We start from the raw sequence: 16725 nt of genomic DNA on the forward strand, positions 1-16725 counted from the left end.
GAGAGTGGGCCTAGGGCAAGGGCTGCATAGCTTGGGGTGGGGGGGGGTGGCTTCTGCTGCTATGCACACCTGGAGGGTGCTATGGGGGGGCACGTGCCCCCAGATCTGTGTGGTGTGGGGCAGGCTGTGGCTGCCCCTGCAGTATGGGAGGAGTGGGGCTGGGGCAGGTGCCACATAGCCACAGCAGGACATGGGACAGAACTGCAAGCGGGTGGGGGAGGAGGGGGTGGCTCCCATCACTACGCATACCCTACGTGCCTGCGGGGCAGGGCGGACTGCAAGACAGATGCGTGCCGAGGGGCAGCTTCTGCTGCTATGTGCACCTCCCTGCATGTGGCTCAGTCCCATGCCCTGCCTTGGCTGCACAGCCTCTGCCCCACCCCACGTGGATCAGGGGGCGCATGCCCTCCTGGGGTGTGCGTAGCAATGGGAGACACCCCCAGTCCCTTCCCATGCCCCCAAGACAAACCACTCACTGCTCTATCCCATGCTCTGTCCTAGCTGTGCAGCACCTGCCCCAGCCACACTCCCTCCCGTGCTCTACAGGGGCCTCAATTTGTCCCCTCTTAAAAACAAGAAAAAAAATAAGGGGTATAGGAGCTGAAACTGAATGAGAAGCAGGACACTTACCATGAGGACCTACGGGAGTGAGGCTAAGAGAGGGAGGCGGCAGGTGCTGCACAGCCCAGCAGAGCCTGGGCCTGAGCCACATGCACCCCAGGGGAGCACTGGGTGGGCTGTGCCAGGCTCTTGCTGGTGGGTGCTGGGCTGGGCTGTACTCGGCAGGTGGTGCTGAGGGGGCTATGGGAGGGGCTGCAGCCACTCCAAAATTTGCTGTAGCCCCACCACCTCCTCTCCAGCACCGCTGCCACCCACTCCAGTACAGCATAGCCCAGATCCTGCTGAGAAGAGCCTGGTGCTGCCCTGGCTGCAGCCTGCTCTGACCTGCAGGCACGTGACCCCCATGTTCTCCTGGGGGTACACATAGTGGTGGTGCTGGGAGGTAGGGGCTGAAAGGGGTGGGGAGGAGGGGAGAGCTCACACGTGGCAGCTGCCACCACCAGCTATTGGCTGAGGGCAGTGGCAGCCAATCAAGTGAGTGGGTTGGGGGGCAGGGAGGTGCTGCTGTGGGGCTGGTGGGACCTGGCGCACCCCTCCCCTTCCCCAGGTAAGAAGCAAACGTGCTTTGGGAGATGCAGGTGGAGACTGAGCTTGCCCCAGGGCGTGGCAGCAGCATGTACCCCTGAAGACCTTTCTAAGTACCTGTGGAGGTATGTTTACTCCTGGTTGACAACCCTTGACCTAAAACTACATCCTCTTGGCATTAGATGGTGTAGTGGTCCTGCTTGAAATGCCACACCTGTGCCTCCCCAGTGAAGGGCAAGTACCCTGTGGAGGCAAAAGGCTAGGGGAGCACACCCTGACAGAAAAGCACAGGGGCCCAGGCCCATTGAGTGGGGCCTGGGGAAGGGACTACACATGTCAGCGGACACCTGAGGTCCGAGTGGGCCATAGGCTGAAAGCGGGGTCCAGGCACAACTGCGGACACCTGAGGTCTTTGCAGTGTAACGCCCCATTGCCCCAGTGAGGGGGTGGAGTAGTGGCTGGCAGCCATGTAGAGTAGGGCCTTAGGGGGCCTGAAGGATTGCACATGGGCTGGAGGTGGAGGTGAGGCCCAAGCATATCTGAGGACACCTGAGGCCAAGTTATGCCAGAAGTTGAGTGTGGCCCAGTTAAGGGACCAGGTGAGCAATAGCAAATTTTGGATGCTATCTGTGAGGCATGGGACACGGTAAAGGGGAGGCTCAGAACCATGTATAATGCCTTGGGCATCTGGCTATAAAATGGGCAGCCTCCTGCATGGTTACATTTGGTATCATTACATCCACTTGTGGCAGGTGAGGCAGGGCAGACTGCTAGACAGGTTGGCAGGCTGGCATTGCACCTGGCCCTGAGATGGCCCTCTGTCACACTAGTATGCTGAAAGTTAAGCTAAATTACTAGTATAGTTTCTTCTTCTGTTCTTAATCTGAACATTTTTGCTCCTGTTGTTCAGGGGTTCCTTTATATATTAGTTTGATGCAGAATTTACAGCCAAATAAGAAAATTGCTTAACTGTTTAGACTTTGTTACTCTTGTCTAAATATTGTAGTGTTACTTAATACAATACAAGATCATCCATTAAGCAATGTTGTGCCTTTGTCCTCATTTGTCAAGTTTGTGCTCACATCCTGTTTTGTAAGTTCTTTAGGACAGGGTTGACCTTGGTTCAAATAAGTAATAAACACCAGAAAACAAATTATTGAAAAACAATAAGAAAGGTTTTGAGTGTCTATATGGTGGAAAAATGCCATATTGGATTGGAAGGCAAGTCATTGATCAGTAAATAAACAATGTTTGCTACTACTGGAAGAGCCAGCTACTGTGAAGATTTGGCTTGCAGTTTGACTCCTCCAGACCAGAAAGACAGATTACATGACTCAGCAGACAAATGCCAAACTTCATACTTATTTTTTCAAGTTATACACTTAATTGCTGGCATGACTGTGACACTTTAGAGAATATCTGTGATTTCAAATAAGTGGGTTTTTGCTTTGCATTCTATTAAAAAACAGATCCTAGTCCCAGATGCAGTGACTGTATCTGTACATCCAAGGCAAAGACCCAACATATGGCATTCAAAAACAGCATTGTGCATGCTGGAAAAGCAGTAGCATTTGTGCACAACTGGCCAGACCAGGTACTCATCTAGAGTATTTGACTCTATAGCACAGTATTATCTCACAGCAGTTCTTCCCCTGACAGCTGCACAATACATGAATGTTTGTTACTGAATGTCCACCTACGGAATTGTTGCTAAACCATAATCATACTTCTAGTTGCCCCCATACTGTTATAAAACAACGTTGTGTTTTACATTGCTACCCCCCAAACACTCTTTTTGTGATAGAGTGGCTATTATACTAAAAACTAAGAAGCTCCACTAAAGAAAGTATAGCACATACCTGACTAGGCATTGGAGAAGGCACTTGTCCACTGGGGTATCCTCCTTTAAAGCAAAATTTAAGAATAAGGGAAAAAAATAACCCAAACTGAGCTAATCTGTTCCAATGTAACATGCTCTTCTTTCATATCTCCTTGCAGATCCATAAACCTCTTTTTTTCATATATAAAAGTTGTTTATGATAGTCAGCAACCTGTAACTCAACAGTACCCTGGGGAGTGACTGACAGCAGATAACACACCATGGGAGGACTCAGGTCCATGTGATAGTACGGCAACACCAAGGAGTGCTAAGCAAGTTGAGTAATGCTTGCGGAACCTCTCCTCTGTCAACCCTACTCTCGTGACCAAAGTTGTGGCAGAAGCTATACACTAAACGAAATCTCTATTCCAGGGGCAAAATTGTTTGGCCTCCAGAGGCCCAATCTAGATGCACCTCTGGCAGTTCGATGAACAGCGGTGGCATTAACCCTCATGGGTGCCTAAGTCACTGCATCAGCTCAGTGAGCCACAGGGGTCAATGCTACCATTGCTTTCCCTGCCACAGCAAAACGAGTCCCCAAAAGGGATATGCACTTGAAGTCTTTGGCAAGGTGAGTGGGATCTGGGGCAGGGTTCACAGCCCACTGTCAGCTTGTGAAGTCATGGGGATTAATGCCATGACTGCCAAATTCCTGACCCTGCATGTTGGATGACACTACTCCATAGACTGTGTGTTTTGACACCCCTGCTCTAGTCTGACAGTAAAAACATTTACCACTACTGGTTATGAAGAGCAAGTCACTTTGAAATGTTTTACATACATAAAGTAATGCACTAACAATTCATTAACAAAAAGTAGAACTAAAATAATCTGATTTCACATACAAAAGCATTGACAATTCAAAAAACAATGCATTTACTTTTTATACAGGAGCTATGAAAAACAGACCTTCATAGATGTGCTCTTTGTTCTAAGTGCCGCTCTCAAGCAAATTTAGGGACACTCGTTCTGGCTGGAAGCTGAAAATCCTTATGATGTCCTATGCACACATTCATTATTTGCATTCAGCATGTGACCTTTACATTTACAGACTGTCACACTTCCTTTCTGTTTTTCCTTGCTAACTGGTTCTCAATTCAGTGTGGGCATAGAAATGTACTGCCATTTGTGAACAATGCATATATCTATGTGCTACATGGAACCTTCTTCATATAAGCACAGATCACTACTGTACTCTGGTTTCCACAGTTCTGTTCAGCAGTCTCCATTTTCAAGAAGCAAAAGTGTCAAAAACACTGCATAGTGATACATCAGGAAGGGCATACTTTTCAATTTCAAGGTAAGTAAGATTTATTTACATATGGGTTCTTGGTCAGTCTACCATTGGTCTTGCCAATTAGCAGGTGACATAACTACTGCAATTTGTATGCTGGACTAAGTACAAAAGAGGGAGCCAAGGACAAAATGTCAGTCTTTTAACTTGGAATGAGTTGGTTTGACACTATTTAAAAAAAAAAAAAAAAAAATCTGCCTAGGATAGACAGACTTCCTCTCCCCCACTTAGCCGCCCAAACACCCACATACCTGGTATCTGTGCTGGTCCACCACCTCCGTAACTTTGGGCTGGTGGTTGAGGATAGCCACCAAAACCAGACCCAGCAGCAGGGACACCAAATCCAGGACCTGTAGGAACTAGACAGAAAGAAAAAGGCAAGGATGGACATTTTCTGGTCACTTAAATATTAACTGGTTCCTAATAAAAACAAATGTCACCAAAAAACGTTGAGAGAATCTCTAATGAAGCAATACACAGAACGATGACACTACACTGTACCTCACTGTTTCAGAATAAGAATGAGTGGAAGAGGAGCATAATTAGTCTAACATTATGGTCTGTCCCTCTTGGACTCTTACTTTCATCTTACCTTTCATATAACCACCTCTAGAAAGAATTTGTGCACCATGGGGGTTAGAATTTCTTTTTTTTTTTTAGCTGAAGTATAATGAGGAAACAAATTTGTGGTTTTTTCCCTTTGGAATAATGGTTTTGTTTGTTTGTTTTAAATAGATGTATTCAAGTTAAAAAGCTGACAACTTGACCTCTCAACCCACAGTCAAAACCAATGAGACAGGATGGGTATTTACTTTCCTCAGAATTCTTTGGTTATGCAAAAATTGACAGGGGAGAAGTTGGCTATGGAGGCAAAGAGCAGGAAACAAGGAAGGGGAAAATATCAGCACAGGCCATAAGGACAAGAAATACAACAACACATTAGTGCCCACTGCCAGAGAATGAATTGCTTTTTTTAATGACGTACAGCAGAAAGGAGTGTACAATGCCTATTGGTAGTGCTTAGGCCCTTGCCATTACAAAACTTCTGAATGCAAAACACCAACTGTATAGCTCCCTTTTTAGCAAAGTGCTGGAAAAACTAATCTTTATATAGTGCCCTTAACAGGAACTCGCAAGATTTCACATACATTAAATCAAGCTCAGGACCACACAACTGTACTTCCTTACCCCTTTCATAGATTCATAGATGTTAAGGTCGGAAGGGACCTCAATAAATCATTGAGTCTGACCCCCTGCATGGGCAGGAAAGAGTGCTGGGTTCAGATGATCCCAGCCAGATGCCTCTCTAACCTCCTCTTGAAGATCCCCAGGGTAGGGGAGAGCACACCTCCCTTAGAGTGGCCAAAATCTGGAATGGGCTCCCAACTGTGAAGAAGTTCTTCCTAATGTCCAGTCTAAATCTGCTCTCTGCTAGCTCATAGCCATTATTTCTTGTAACCCCTAGGGGCACCTTGGTGAGTACAGCCTCACCAATTCCTTTCTGTGACCCCATGATGAATTTATAGGCAGCCACAAGGTTGCCTCTCAACCTTCTCTTGCGGAGGCTGAAGAGGTCCAGGTACCCTAATCTCTCCTTGTAGGGCTGGGCCTACAAGCCCTTAACCATACGAGTGACCCTTTTGGACCCTCTCCAGCTTATCCACATCCCTCTTGAAGTGTGGTGCCCAAAACTGGATGCAGTATTCCAACTGCGGTCTGACCAGTACCTGATAGAGGGGAAGTATCACCTCCTTGGTTCTGTTTGTCACGCATCTGAAATAGGGGCACAGAGCTTCAATGGTGTGACCAGGGTGCACTGAGACAGCACACAGAGACTTGCTTCCAGCACCTGGGTATAGCAGGGTCTCGGGCATTATCCTCCATCTCATCCATCCTGTCTGTTGCAGAAGTCTTTCCCCAGTAACCTCCAAGGCCAGTCTGATTGCCCAGGGCTTAAATGCCTCTTTAAGCCCTGCCCCTTACTGGTCAGGTGGCTTCCCCCCAGCTACTTTCACGGGTTTTTCCTTAGGGCCTGACAGCTGATCTCCTCAGCAGCTGGCATGTATTCAGCTGCCTAAGTACTATCTGCTGCCACTTCTCTACTTCAAGTAACAGGAGCCCTAGGCTACCTGGTACAGGAAGCCTTAGTCTTTTGCATTCTATCAGCATACCCAGCTCTCCTGAATGCCAGTCCCTTGCACTAACAGTAAACAAAGCTTCCTTTTCTTTTCTGTACCTTCTGAACTAAATACAGCCTTATAGAAGCAATAATCTGTAAGGAATATTTTTGACTATTACCTCCAGGATACGATGGCATCCCTCCAGGTTGTGGAGCTCCAGGATAGCCTCCAGGGGCAGGGTATCCACCTGGCGCTGGGTATCCTGCTACCCCTGGGAATCCACTGCTTGGTGGTGCTCCAGGGTATGCACCGCCTCCCATGGGTGGGAAGGCTCCAGGAACAGCTGGATATGGATACTGACCAGCAGGTGGATAAGCAGATTCTTGTCCTGTGGGCTGAACAGAAACACAAAGCATATATTGTCTGCTAGAGAACCAAATGAGGATCTAAAATCTGTTTCAAGTTACCAAAAATATCTCCAGCTGATTGCCAGTAAGGTCTGACCAACTTAAAATCACAAAAATTCAGAGGCATAAAAAAATATGCCCCAACAAACCACCTTTAACTCTGAGCAGGTTTTAAACAAGAAAACTGACAATCACAGCTTTTCCTTCCCAAGATGCAAGTGTGACCTGTAACAATGTAATATCAGAACAATGAAAGGCTTGAAATAACCACTTTCAAAATGGACTGGAAAGACCAGAGTCTCTGAGGGGAGTTCCTCTGGTTTGAAAGCCTAATCTCTCAAAAGCATCAGAAAGCTATCGAAACAACAATCCCTGACCAAATGGATTGTTTTGGCTCACTGTGACTTGCTTGCAGGCAGGTACTCCCAAACTACTCTGCAAACACGGCCCACGCATTATGTATGGTTCAAATTCATATCTTTCTGGGGTTTGGTTTCATTAACCTGGAAGTTAACAGAGCTACACTGTTCCATTCAGATCTCTTCTTCAGGATCGGCTTCCCCAAAGTACCTACAAAGCTCACACCCCAGATTCTGCCACCCTCCCCCAAATAACCACTTCATTTCTACTTTGCCTCCATTGGATACTTTCAGTTGATGAGATTCAAAACAGGACTTGTGCACCTGACATCTGCCTGAGTCCAAAGTTGTGATTCTAAAAACCAAACTCAGCTGCCATTTAACCCTAGAGCTACTGAACCACCATAATACCCCACTGTTCTTCAACATTAAAGATTTCCAGGCATCTGAAGTTTTGGTTCTGTATATGCCCAAGAATGCCTCAGTGTCATGGAGGAAGCAGAATCTCAGAATGGAGGGAGGTGTCTGGAGAGGAGCATGTTTTGAGAAACACTCCTGTCCTCTCCATTTCCTAAAGATTCTAGCATCACCTATTCTGTGGCTATGGCCCAGAGCTGGGCAGCTCCAAGCTCAGTGCTGGTTGTTCTGAAGCCTGTTCTGAAGTGCTCAACTCTCCTGCCCTATAGTGTTCTGGATTCTACTCCAGGGTTCAGGCACCTGAGGAATACATCTAATATGCCACAATGCAATACTGTGCAGATGTACCCAAGCTAACATGCATATCAGAAACACCAAAACTATATCTACACTGCTTCTGATACTAGAACTAGCTTATTCCCAGCTAGCTCAGGTATATACATGGCACTGCACTGTTCCATGTAGATGTACCTTAAGTCCTTTTTGCATCTAGCCTTTAGCTTTTTTGCCAGTAGGATCAACACCTGCTAAGACCTGAACACCTAATATATACACTACAGTTCATTTTTAAAATCATTTTTTAAACTTAGCAAAAGCAGTAAGTCAATAGACAACCTGCAGCATTAAAAAATGAAGCTTTTTCAGTTAACATAATGAAACCATGCTTGTTTTTGTGAAATTAGCCTTTCAGAACAAAAGTCAGTGTTTTTGTTCACAAAAACCAAAGGTTTTAAAATGGACAATGCTCATGAAGACCTTAATTACAGCCAGCCACACATTAGGTTCCATTAGAATTGTTAGGAACTTATTCAGAATATATTGGCAGAGTGCTTTTTATAAATGATAAATGTAGCTGTTCTTTTGTGCACAAGACTTGAGCATGCAGCATATGAATGGTGCTTATTACCTGATAGTTCTCAAAGTAGCTTAGATATCCAACTGAGGTTATCTATCCACAGTCTTCTATGCTTATTTTTTGTCCTGTTCTGCTGGACCAACAGGTTTGGGAACTTTTGATAAATAAAGACCACATAACACTCAAGGCAGCAGTGTTAATCTGTTTCTTGTAATGGCATGAACTGTATTTTAGAAGAGGGTTAAATAATTACTGATATCAGCATAACAGTTACTGATGCATGAATTCAAGACTGGATTGACAAGTTTACTGATCAGCATATGTGACAGCACTTCATTTGTGGCATAATCTAAAATTGATTCACCCATAGTGCTTATTTTTAGAACAAGTGGTAAAGCCAGGCAAAACCCCTATAGTTAACATAGTTATGCCAAGCACCTTCTTCCTGTCTTTTTGCTATTGATTTCAAAGCATTTACATCCTATAGACAGGTCACTAGGAATTTCCCAACTTGTTAATTTTGAAGAAACAAACTCAACTATAAAACACCCCCCCTTTTTTGCATCCAAAAGTTTGTTGTCTACTACTGTGTGAACAATTGCCTGACATCATTATAACTGAAAGATCAGAGAAAAGGTATTTTTTTTCTTTTTAGACTATTTGGGTGTAGTCAATTTCACTAGTCCCCTGTCTGTAAAATTCTCTCACACAGAAGAGAATTTTTATTTACTTTAAATGATCAAGTATAACTGACACAAATAGGCAGAAAACACAATGGCAAAAGTAATACCTGAAATTAGTCTTAACACCCAAGTAGAACCTCCTAGGTTCTATTTGTGAAACAGAGGCTGCTTGTTGACATTAAAAAAAAAAAAACAACACACAACAAAAAAACTCCAGTGCTTTAATTTAAACTCGGCACATTCCTACACCAAGCCCCACGCTGATGTCTGTAAAGATCAGGATTTAGTGATTTAGTGGGGCTTTTTTGGCACTTTTATCCAATAGATCAAATCAGATTTAGCTAAAAGTGCCAAAAAGCCCTGCTGAAGCACCCAGTCTTTACAGACGCTGCAGAGACGGGTTGAAGTAACATGCTGCTTCTTCCAGCAAAGCATGGTTTTGGGGTGTTTTTTTAGAGCTGCAAGCAGGCAGAGATTTGATCTGAAAGAGTTCTGCTACTGCTTCTGCTTGCTGGTTCAAGGAAAGGACTCCCAGTAGGACTCTCAACTTTTTAGAAAGAGTGTCTGTCTCAGTGCCACACGTCAGAGTAGAGTACCATCCCCCAAAAGCTGCCCCAAAGGCCTGTTGATACTGGCCACCTCCCTTGCAAAAATCATGCACACACACTAGACTGAGAGAAGGATAAAGGAACAAGAAAGAAACAGTTGCTGAAGGTGGTTTTAAATAAGCAGAGAACATGCTTCCTCTTAACAATCCCTGTCATAGGACCCTTCTTCTTCCACTGACAGTATTTGCAGGCTTTACTCAATGTTCTTTTCCAATCCAAAGCTACAGTACTATGCCATCTCATCAGCAACTTCCTTATGTGCATCTTTAGCATAGGAAAGGAGTAATTTAGGGGATGACTATCTAGAATTGTGCATCAGAGGGGCCGCTGCAGACATGCATCATTCTGACATATTTTACCAGAGTCAGAATTGGTGGTAGTCATCCTTTAATACTTGGTATTGTGTGACAGACTGAAATAGAATGTACACACCATAATGGCTACAAACCTGTGCTCAGTATCTCAGAGGTCAAATACAATGCATGCATGTTTTGGTTGCTAACAAACAAAGCAGGTACATATTGCAATCACTGGAAAGCCAGCGACACCTGGTATATCCCAACTTTGTGTTCAGTTTCACAGGAATATTAAATCATTTAGACATGAATTGCAAATAGGATGTGGTGACACACCCAAATGGACAACGTCCAGACAAATTAGCTGAAGCTATAGAATAAGTTAGCAAAGACAATTTATTGTTGTGTACAATTTATTGTTGTGTGGCTCAATTTTCAAATATCCTAGGCATTTTATATATATAATATAAAAAAAAAATAAGGTTGCAGATCTGTTGACTATTACAGATGGGCATGACTCAAAACTAGATACATCTGAACCAACTAAACACTGCAAAGATAAATATTGATTTAGAGATCATCTTATATAACCACAAATCTGAAGATTCCCAAAATTTTATATAGGTGGCAGCCAAATAAAACCTTAGATCTAAATGTAGATTCAAACATCTCCCAAGAAAAGAGGTACAGTACTACCCAGAAAAATAAACAAAATCATAAGAATGACATGAAGGTATAAATAACTGAAAGTCAGAAAAACAAAAACCACCACAACTACAGTAAGTTTCTTTCAGGCTAGGAAACAAAAAAGAATTCTCTCTTACGATGTCCTGACTGCATACTGAAGTCATATGCTTTGCTGTTTACTGGAAACACTTTTTTTTTGCTAAATATTATCATACACTTCCAAAATGATCTGGGGCAGGAGAAAGGAAGGGGGAGCAGGGAAAGTGAAAACGCAGACCAGAACTCTAAAATGAGTAATCTTGCATGGAAGCAGTGACCAATATCATTATAACATGTAGTATGACAAGGGAGCCTGTCACATGGGCGTGGCCTATATTGAAAGGGTAAGGCATTTAAAAACCAAACTATACTTACAGGATATCCAGGGAAACCAGGGTAGCCTGAAGGGGGATATCCTGGGTACGACATGCTGAAAAAGAACAATATTGTTCAGTGACTAGAGCTGCTGGCTTTCAGACAGAGTGGTACGGGGTAACAGTTTGTGACAATCATCCAAAACCTTGCTTAGCTATCAACACCAGCACATGTTACAAAAACATATGGATTGTATTTGCCTGTTACTTAAGAAAAAAACAATTTTCATTTTCAGAATGTTTTAGATGCATTACTATAATGAGTGGGACATGGAAGGAAAACAACGAATCGATCACAACAACCTTAACTGCAACTCCTATTTAGCCAAATACAGAAGAAAAGACAATTAAATGTCTTGTGGAAAAGCTTTCTCTAATGGCCTGATCCTGCAAAATACCAAGTACCCTCATTTTCCATTGCCCTGGATCCTGTTAAAGATAAGGACTCTGCAACTTTCAGAAGCAAGCCCTAGAAGACCAATAACCTGTTAATTCCAGGGGAAGAAGGGTTCCTGAAGTCATCAGTTTAAAAACTACTTGTTGCAGTGTAATATCCACCCAGCACTGACACAAGCCCATATATCACGTACATAGCCTAGCCACTGAGCAGGAGAGAGAGCTCAAGTAGTGGGATTAAATTAACACCTCCCAAAAAAAAATGTCTCACAAAGTATCACTCCAGTGCATTTTCTGTAAGAAAGAATATAATCTTTAGTGCTGCAGAGAGCAGAACAGGAAAGACTCCATAACAAGAATGCAAGGGCCTGGTTTCTCCTTAAATACAAGTAACTGAATATAATTTTTTTTTAAATATTCCAACCCAGTTTCCTAATCATGCCAGCAAAACAGTACATCTGTTTAGTACATCTCATGTATGGTCCTATCTGAGTTCATTAATCCTAACTCAGCCTACTCCACTTCTTAAAATAACTTTCAAACCCTTATACTTTCCAGAACTCTGCTGAAGTAATTCTAATAGTATAAAAGCCTTTGTCTGTCTGTCTGTCCATAACACTTTACTTGCACTCCGATTGGTTGTCTTGGCAGCCAATAACAATACTTACTGAAACAACCAGTCCAGAGTGCTCTGCGTAGACAGAAGTGCCGCCATGACAGCAAGGATTGAGGGGCTGGAGTGGGAGGGGTACTGGCCTTGTCCCCCCACCCCTCAGTCCCTGCTGTCATAGTGGCACCATCCCCCTCTGCCTCCAAGGAGCAGGGCTCCTGGGGAGTGGGGGGGGGGGCAGAGAGGCAAGGCCAGCACTGCCTCACCGCCCCCGCTCCAGCCCCTCAGTCCCTGCTGTCATGGCAGTGTTGTCCCTGCCGTACCCCAGCAGGGCCAGAGTTGGTGGAACAAAAACCAAACAAAAAACCAAAAACAACCAGCGCTTTACTTTCAGCTTCGCATGCCTGCACCAACTGCAGCACATGCCCAGAAAAGGCATCGCGTTAGTTTGACCCAGCTCACCCAATGTCTGTATAGATCATGCGCTTAAGTGGAACTTCTTGGCATTTTTATCTAATAGCTAATTGAATCAGCTTTAGATAAAAGCACCAAAAGCCCCACTGAAGCACCTGCCCTATACAGATGCTGTGGAACCAAATCAAACTGATGCATTTCCTCTTCTGGTAAATTGGTTTTGTTTTGTTTTTCCATGTCTGTCAGTGGCCTGACTGGCTAAATAACAACCTTTAACAAGACTGGGGATTACCTACTACCAAGTAAGAGGAGCGCAATCTCATCTATTTACCCAGAGTGGAAGGAATTGCTTAAACGAAAGAAAATGCAGTTATGGTTAATAATTGTGCAGCACTCCCACATATGTATCAGAGTCTACCAGAATTTAATGTTTAACAGTGATCTTTCCTCTTTGGCCACAAAAGATATAGGAAGTGGCAGGGGTTTACAAAATTAACTTGTTCAGAATTAATATTGAAATGCGAACAGAGTCAGCATGTGTCATTTCAAACTCAGGTACTGCAACAAAATAATACAGGATTACATTTAATCAGTCTCTCTCTGATAAGTCATTTTTGGAACAATGAAGTTTAAACTGCAGATGTTTTATGGTAAGATGGTAGAAATCATACCACAGTTTAGTAATCTACCTGTGCTAAGCAGCTGCAGAGTTAGCAGGGGTGTGTAAATTTGATTATAAATTAATCCCAAATAAATATATTGCATTTATCTGAATCCAAGAGGAGGTTTTACCCCACTAATCATCAGGGGGAGTGAGCATCTTAGATTTGAGTGCCAGCCTGGGGCAGGTAGTGGCTTAGATCTGGCTTTGGGCCCAGAATGACTCCTTTGGTGGGGGTGGGATCACATAGCCTGAGGGACTACAGGAGAGATTGCAGTGTTGGGGGGAGGGGGGCCAAATGGGATACCTGCAGCCTTCCCCCCAACCCCTTGGGGCAGGCACGGAGGGGAAAAGGTCCAAAGGAAGTAAGGGGCATGGGTCTGGCCCCTCATCCCCTTCCACAGCAGTTATGGGAGGGATGAATTTAAGATGACCTTAAAGAAGTGGGATTTTAGACATGGAAAATTATAACAAATTGTATTATTAAAAGCCAAGATGTGTGAAACATATCTTTACATAAAGAATGTTACCTATATCAAGATGTGAGGGAAGGTTTCAATATTTCTCATTTTCAACGAAAACAAACAAATTGTCTAGTGTCTTTGATCAGTAAGTTAACCACCAATTCAGGTCTTGTACTAACAGTCTTCACTGTTATCTCATTTACCACCTCTTCCCTCCTGCTCTTATTTCTCTGTTTATTTGCTTTTTGTAGGTAGCCCCAATCACCAACTGCAGGGCTTCAGAAGCAGGGACTCCAACTGTGTAATTTGGTTTAATAAGATTAATGCCAGTAAGAACCTAATCTTTATTTGGGGTTCTTATTACATTATTACAATAAGCTATTCAAACAAATCATATAGCCACAAACACACATTTTCAAATAAAATACAAAATTGATTTTAAGAGAATGCAGGAAGTGATTTAAAGTTATAAGTGATTCGCATAGGGACAATTTCAAAAGCCCTGCCTGTATTACAAAGAGACTGGTGCACACTAAACTGGAGTTTAAACTAACCCCCAAACCATCTTGGCAGTTACGTTTACAGCCTAGCCACAGACGGTTTTCCAGAAAAGAAATAAAATCACTTGCATAATATGGTACTAAGTACTTATTAAACATTAGCCAACTCTTTCCACAGCACATGGCCTCACTTATCTTTGCTTAAGGATACCCTAAGGTATACTAAGCAGGAATCATGCCTTTAAGGAGTTTTTTTTTTTTTTTTTACCATAACTAAAAAACACATTCTCTCAACAAAAAGCTACTTTTATGGGTTTTTTAAATACAATTTCAATTTCTGGATTTTTGTTGTTTGTTAAAAGCTTTTGAGCTGTCTACACAGATCCTCTTCCATAGTTTCTTAATTGCAATCATATGCAGACATATTTACAAATCTGTCTCTTCTCCCTGCTGAGAGCCCTTCTCAAGAGGGGGTGATGGAGTTTCCAGGCTCTAGAATAACAAACCCCATTTTCCCCCTTTATGTTCTGGAACTAAAGGAGCTTTTAAACAGCAGGATAAAAGCACGGGCCTCCAAGTCCACAAGGTGAATAAATTGGTGCGTGGCAGCACACACAACCAAGGGCTCAGAAATATATTTCCCACTTTGAACAGAGAAAATTCCTCCCCCCCCCCCCCCCCCCCCCCAAAAAAAAAAAAAAAAGCCCCAGCTTTAGGGGTTTCCTCCCCCCCCTTAAAAAAAAAAAAAAAAAAGTGTACCCTTAAGCAAGAGCCAGGTAGAGGTGCACGGATACATCAGTGGTATAGCAGAGTGGCACCGATACGAGGAAAACGGAGAGTACTGGCAACTGGCTTTTTTTGGCCGATGTGGTGGATAATGTTGCCAATAAATGCTCCATACACGCGCAGATGCAGGCGGCCAGGAGACCCTGGCAGCCGGGTCTGGCTGGTAGGTCTGTTGTGGTGCAAGGGGAGGGAAGGGGCGTGGGGGCGCAGATCAAGGCCCGGCGGGGAGAGAGAGAGAGAGAGAGAGAGAGCGAGAGAGAGAGCGAGAGCGAGAGTGGGGCTGGGGCAGGTGCTGCAGTCAGGGAGGGTGGTTGGCGTGAGACTCAGCCGCGCCTTGTCCGGGGGGGCGCTCCTGCTGCTGCGCCAGCACGGGAGGGCACAGGGGGCACGTACCCCTGGACCTGCGTGGGCCGAGGACGGGCTGCTGCTGCGGGCTGAGGCCGGGGGCAGTGCCGGGCTCTCACCGACAGGGGCTAGGCCAGGCCGCGCTCCGGGCGGGCGCTGGAGGGAGCTAGAGACACCCCCAACTTCACCTTAGCCCCCTGCCAAGCACCGCCACTGCCCACCCCAGAGGCGCACACAAGACCTCGCCCGAGGGCGCCTCAGGCCGGGCCCGCGGAGGCTCGCTACTCCCGGGGACCCCCGGCGGCAGCTTCGCTCGGTCCCGCCGACAACGCTCCCTGCGCGGGGGCACGAGCCGAGCCGAGCGGAGCGGCCCCGGGAGTGGGGCTGGGGGGCCAGGCCCTACTCACCTGAGTAGCGAGAGAGAGAGCCTCGCTCTTCCGCCCTTAAGATGGAGGCTGTGCGGGCGGGTGAAGCGCGCCCGCCCCTTCCTCGGGCTCGCCTCAGGCCCGGGGCCCGAGACGGCTCCTCCCCCCCACCTTCCGGTGGCGCCGCGGAGCCGCTTCCCCGCCCTCAGAGGAGCCCCCCGGCTACCACCCCCCATGCTGGGCCCGACGCCCGGGACCCGCCATCCCCGTGGGGCGGGGCCGGGCCGGGCCGGGCCGGGTGTGCGCGGGGGGCTGTATGGGGACCCGCGCCCGGAGGGGACAGACCTGAACTAACTGCGGCCGGTGCCTCTTTTAATCAGAGCTGAGCGCCGCGGGAGGCCGCTGCCTTGCGACTGCCGCTGGGGGCTCCGAGCAGGACCACGGGTTCTGCGACTCTCCTCGGGAGTCCACGAGCAAGTCAGCTGCAGCAGAGGGCCCGGCCCGGCCCGGCCCAGGGAAGAACTTTGTTTACTTCCTGGAGGAGAAAAGCCAGAGAGAGGAGGCGGTGGTTTCCACAATACCACACTCCCTCCCTCGAAGGAAGCTTCTTCCCAGAGAATAAAGCAGCTAGCAAGTGCGCCCGCAGGGTAAGCAGAGCAGTAGCCAAGCTGGAGCAAGCTGGTGTGTGTTGTCCCATGCATCTCTGAATTAAGGATAACAAGTTACTCCATCTGTATCTGTACAGTTAAATCAGAATCCATTTTGAGTACCAAGCTAAACCTTTAGACATGTTTCCTTTCAGCTAACAGTTACTTGATTATTTTTGTACCATATACAAACTTTCCTGGGGTAGGAAGGATATGCTGTTTCTACTACACTGTTTATAATTCAACTCCTGTACTATTTGGTGAACCTGTCATATTTGCAGGAGGTGACTGTGTTCCTATCTCCTCCCCTTTACCTTGTGTCTGATTGTGCACAATCTACCCTGCCTTCTGATTATTCATAGTTACAAAAGA

General features: G+C 45.6%; 1 protein-coding gene across 2 annotated transcripts in view; it reads right to left on the bottom strand.

Annotated features, from left to right (window-relative positions):
• Positions 1 to 16198, bottom strand: part of ANXA7 (annexin A7) — a 41698-nt gene extending 25500 nt beyond the window's left edge. Inside the window, exons 1-5 of one of the 2 annotated variants that reach the window (XM_019502444.1) lie at positions 16052 to 16198; positions 11167 to 11221; positions 6618 to 6834; positions 4571 to 4678; positions 3006 to 3049 (exon numbers count right to left, since the gene is read on the bottom strand). In XM_019502444.1, the coding sequence (XP_019357989.1) occupies positions 3006 to 3049; positions 4571 to 4678; positions 6618 to 6834; positions 11167 to 11220 (423 nt within the window). In that variant the 5' untranslated portion in view covers position 11221; positions 16052 to 16198. Of the gene's footprint in view, positions 1 to 3005; positions 3050 to 4570; positions 4679 to 6617; positions 6835 to 11166; positions 11222 to 15748; positions 15843 to 16051 lie in introns of those variants that run through there. The other variant, XM_019502443.1, reaches the window with a different exon arrangement.
• Positions 16199 to 16725: the final 527 nt, after the last annotated feature.

The sequence above is a fragment of the Gavialis gangeticus genome, unplaced genomic scaffold (genome assembly GCF_001723915.1).
Source record: "Gavialis gangeticus isolate Ggan-Ray unplaced genomic scaffold, GavGan_comp1, whole genome shotgun sequence".
Classification (NCBI taxonomy): Eukaryota; Metazoa; Chordata; order Crocodylia; family Gavialidae; genus Gavialis; species Gavialis gangeticus.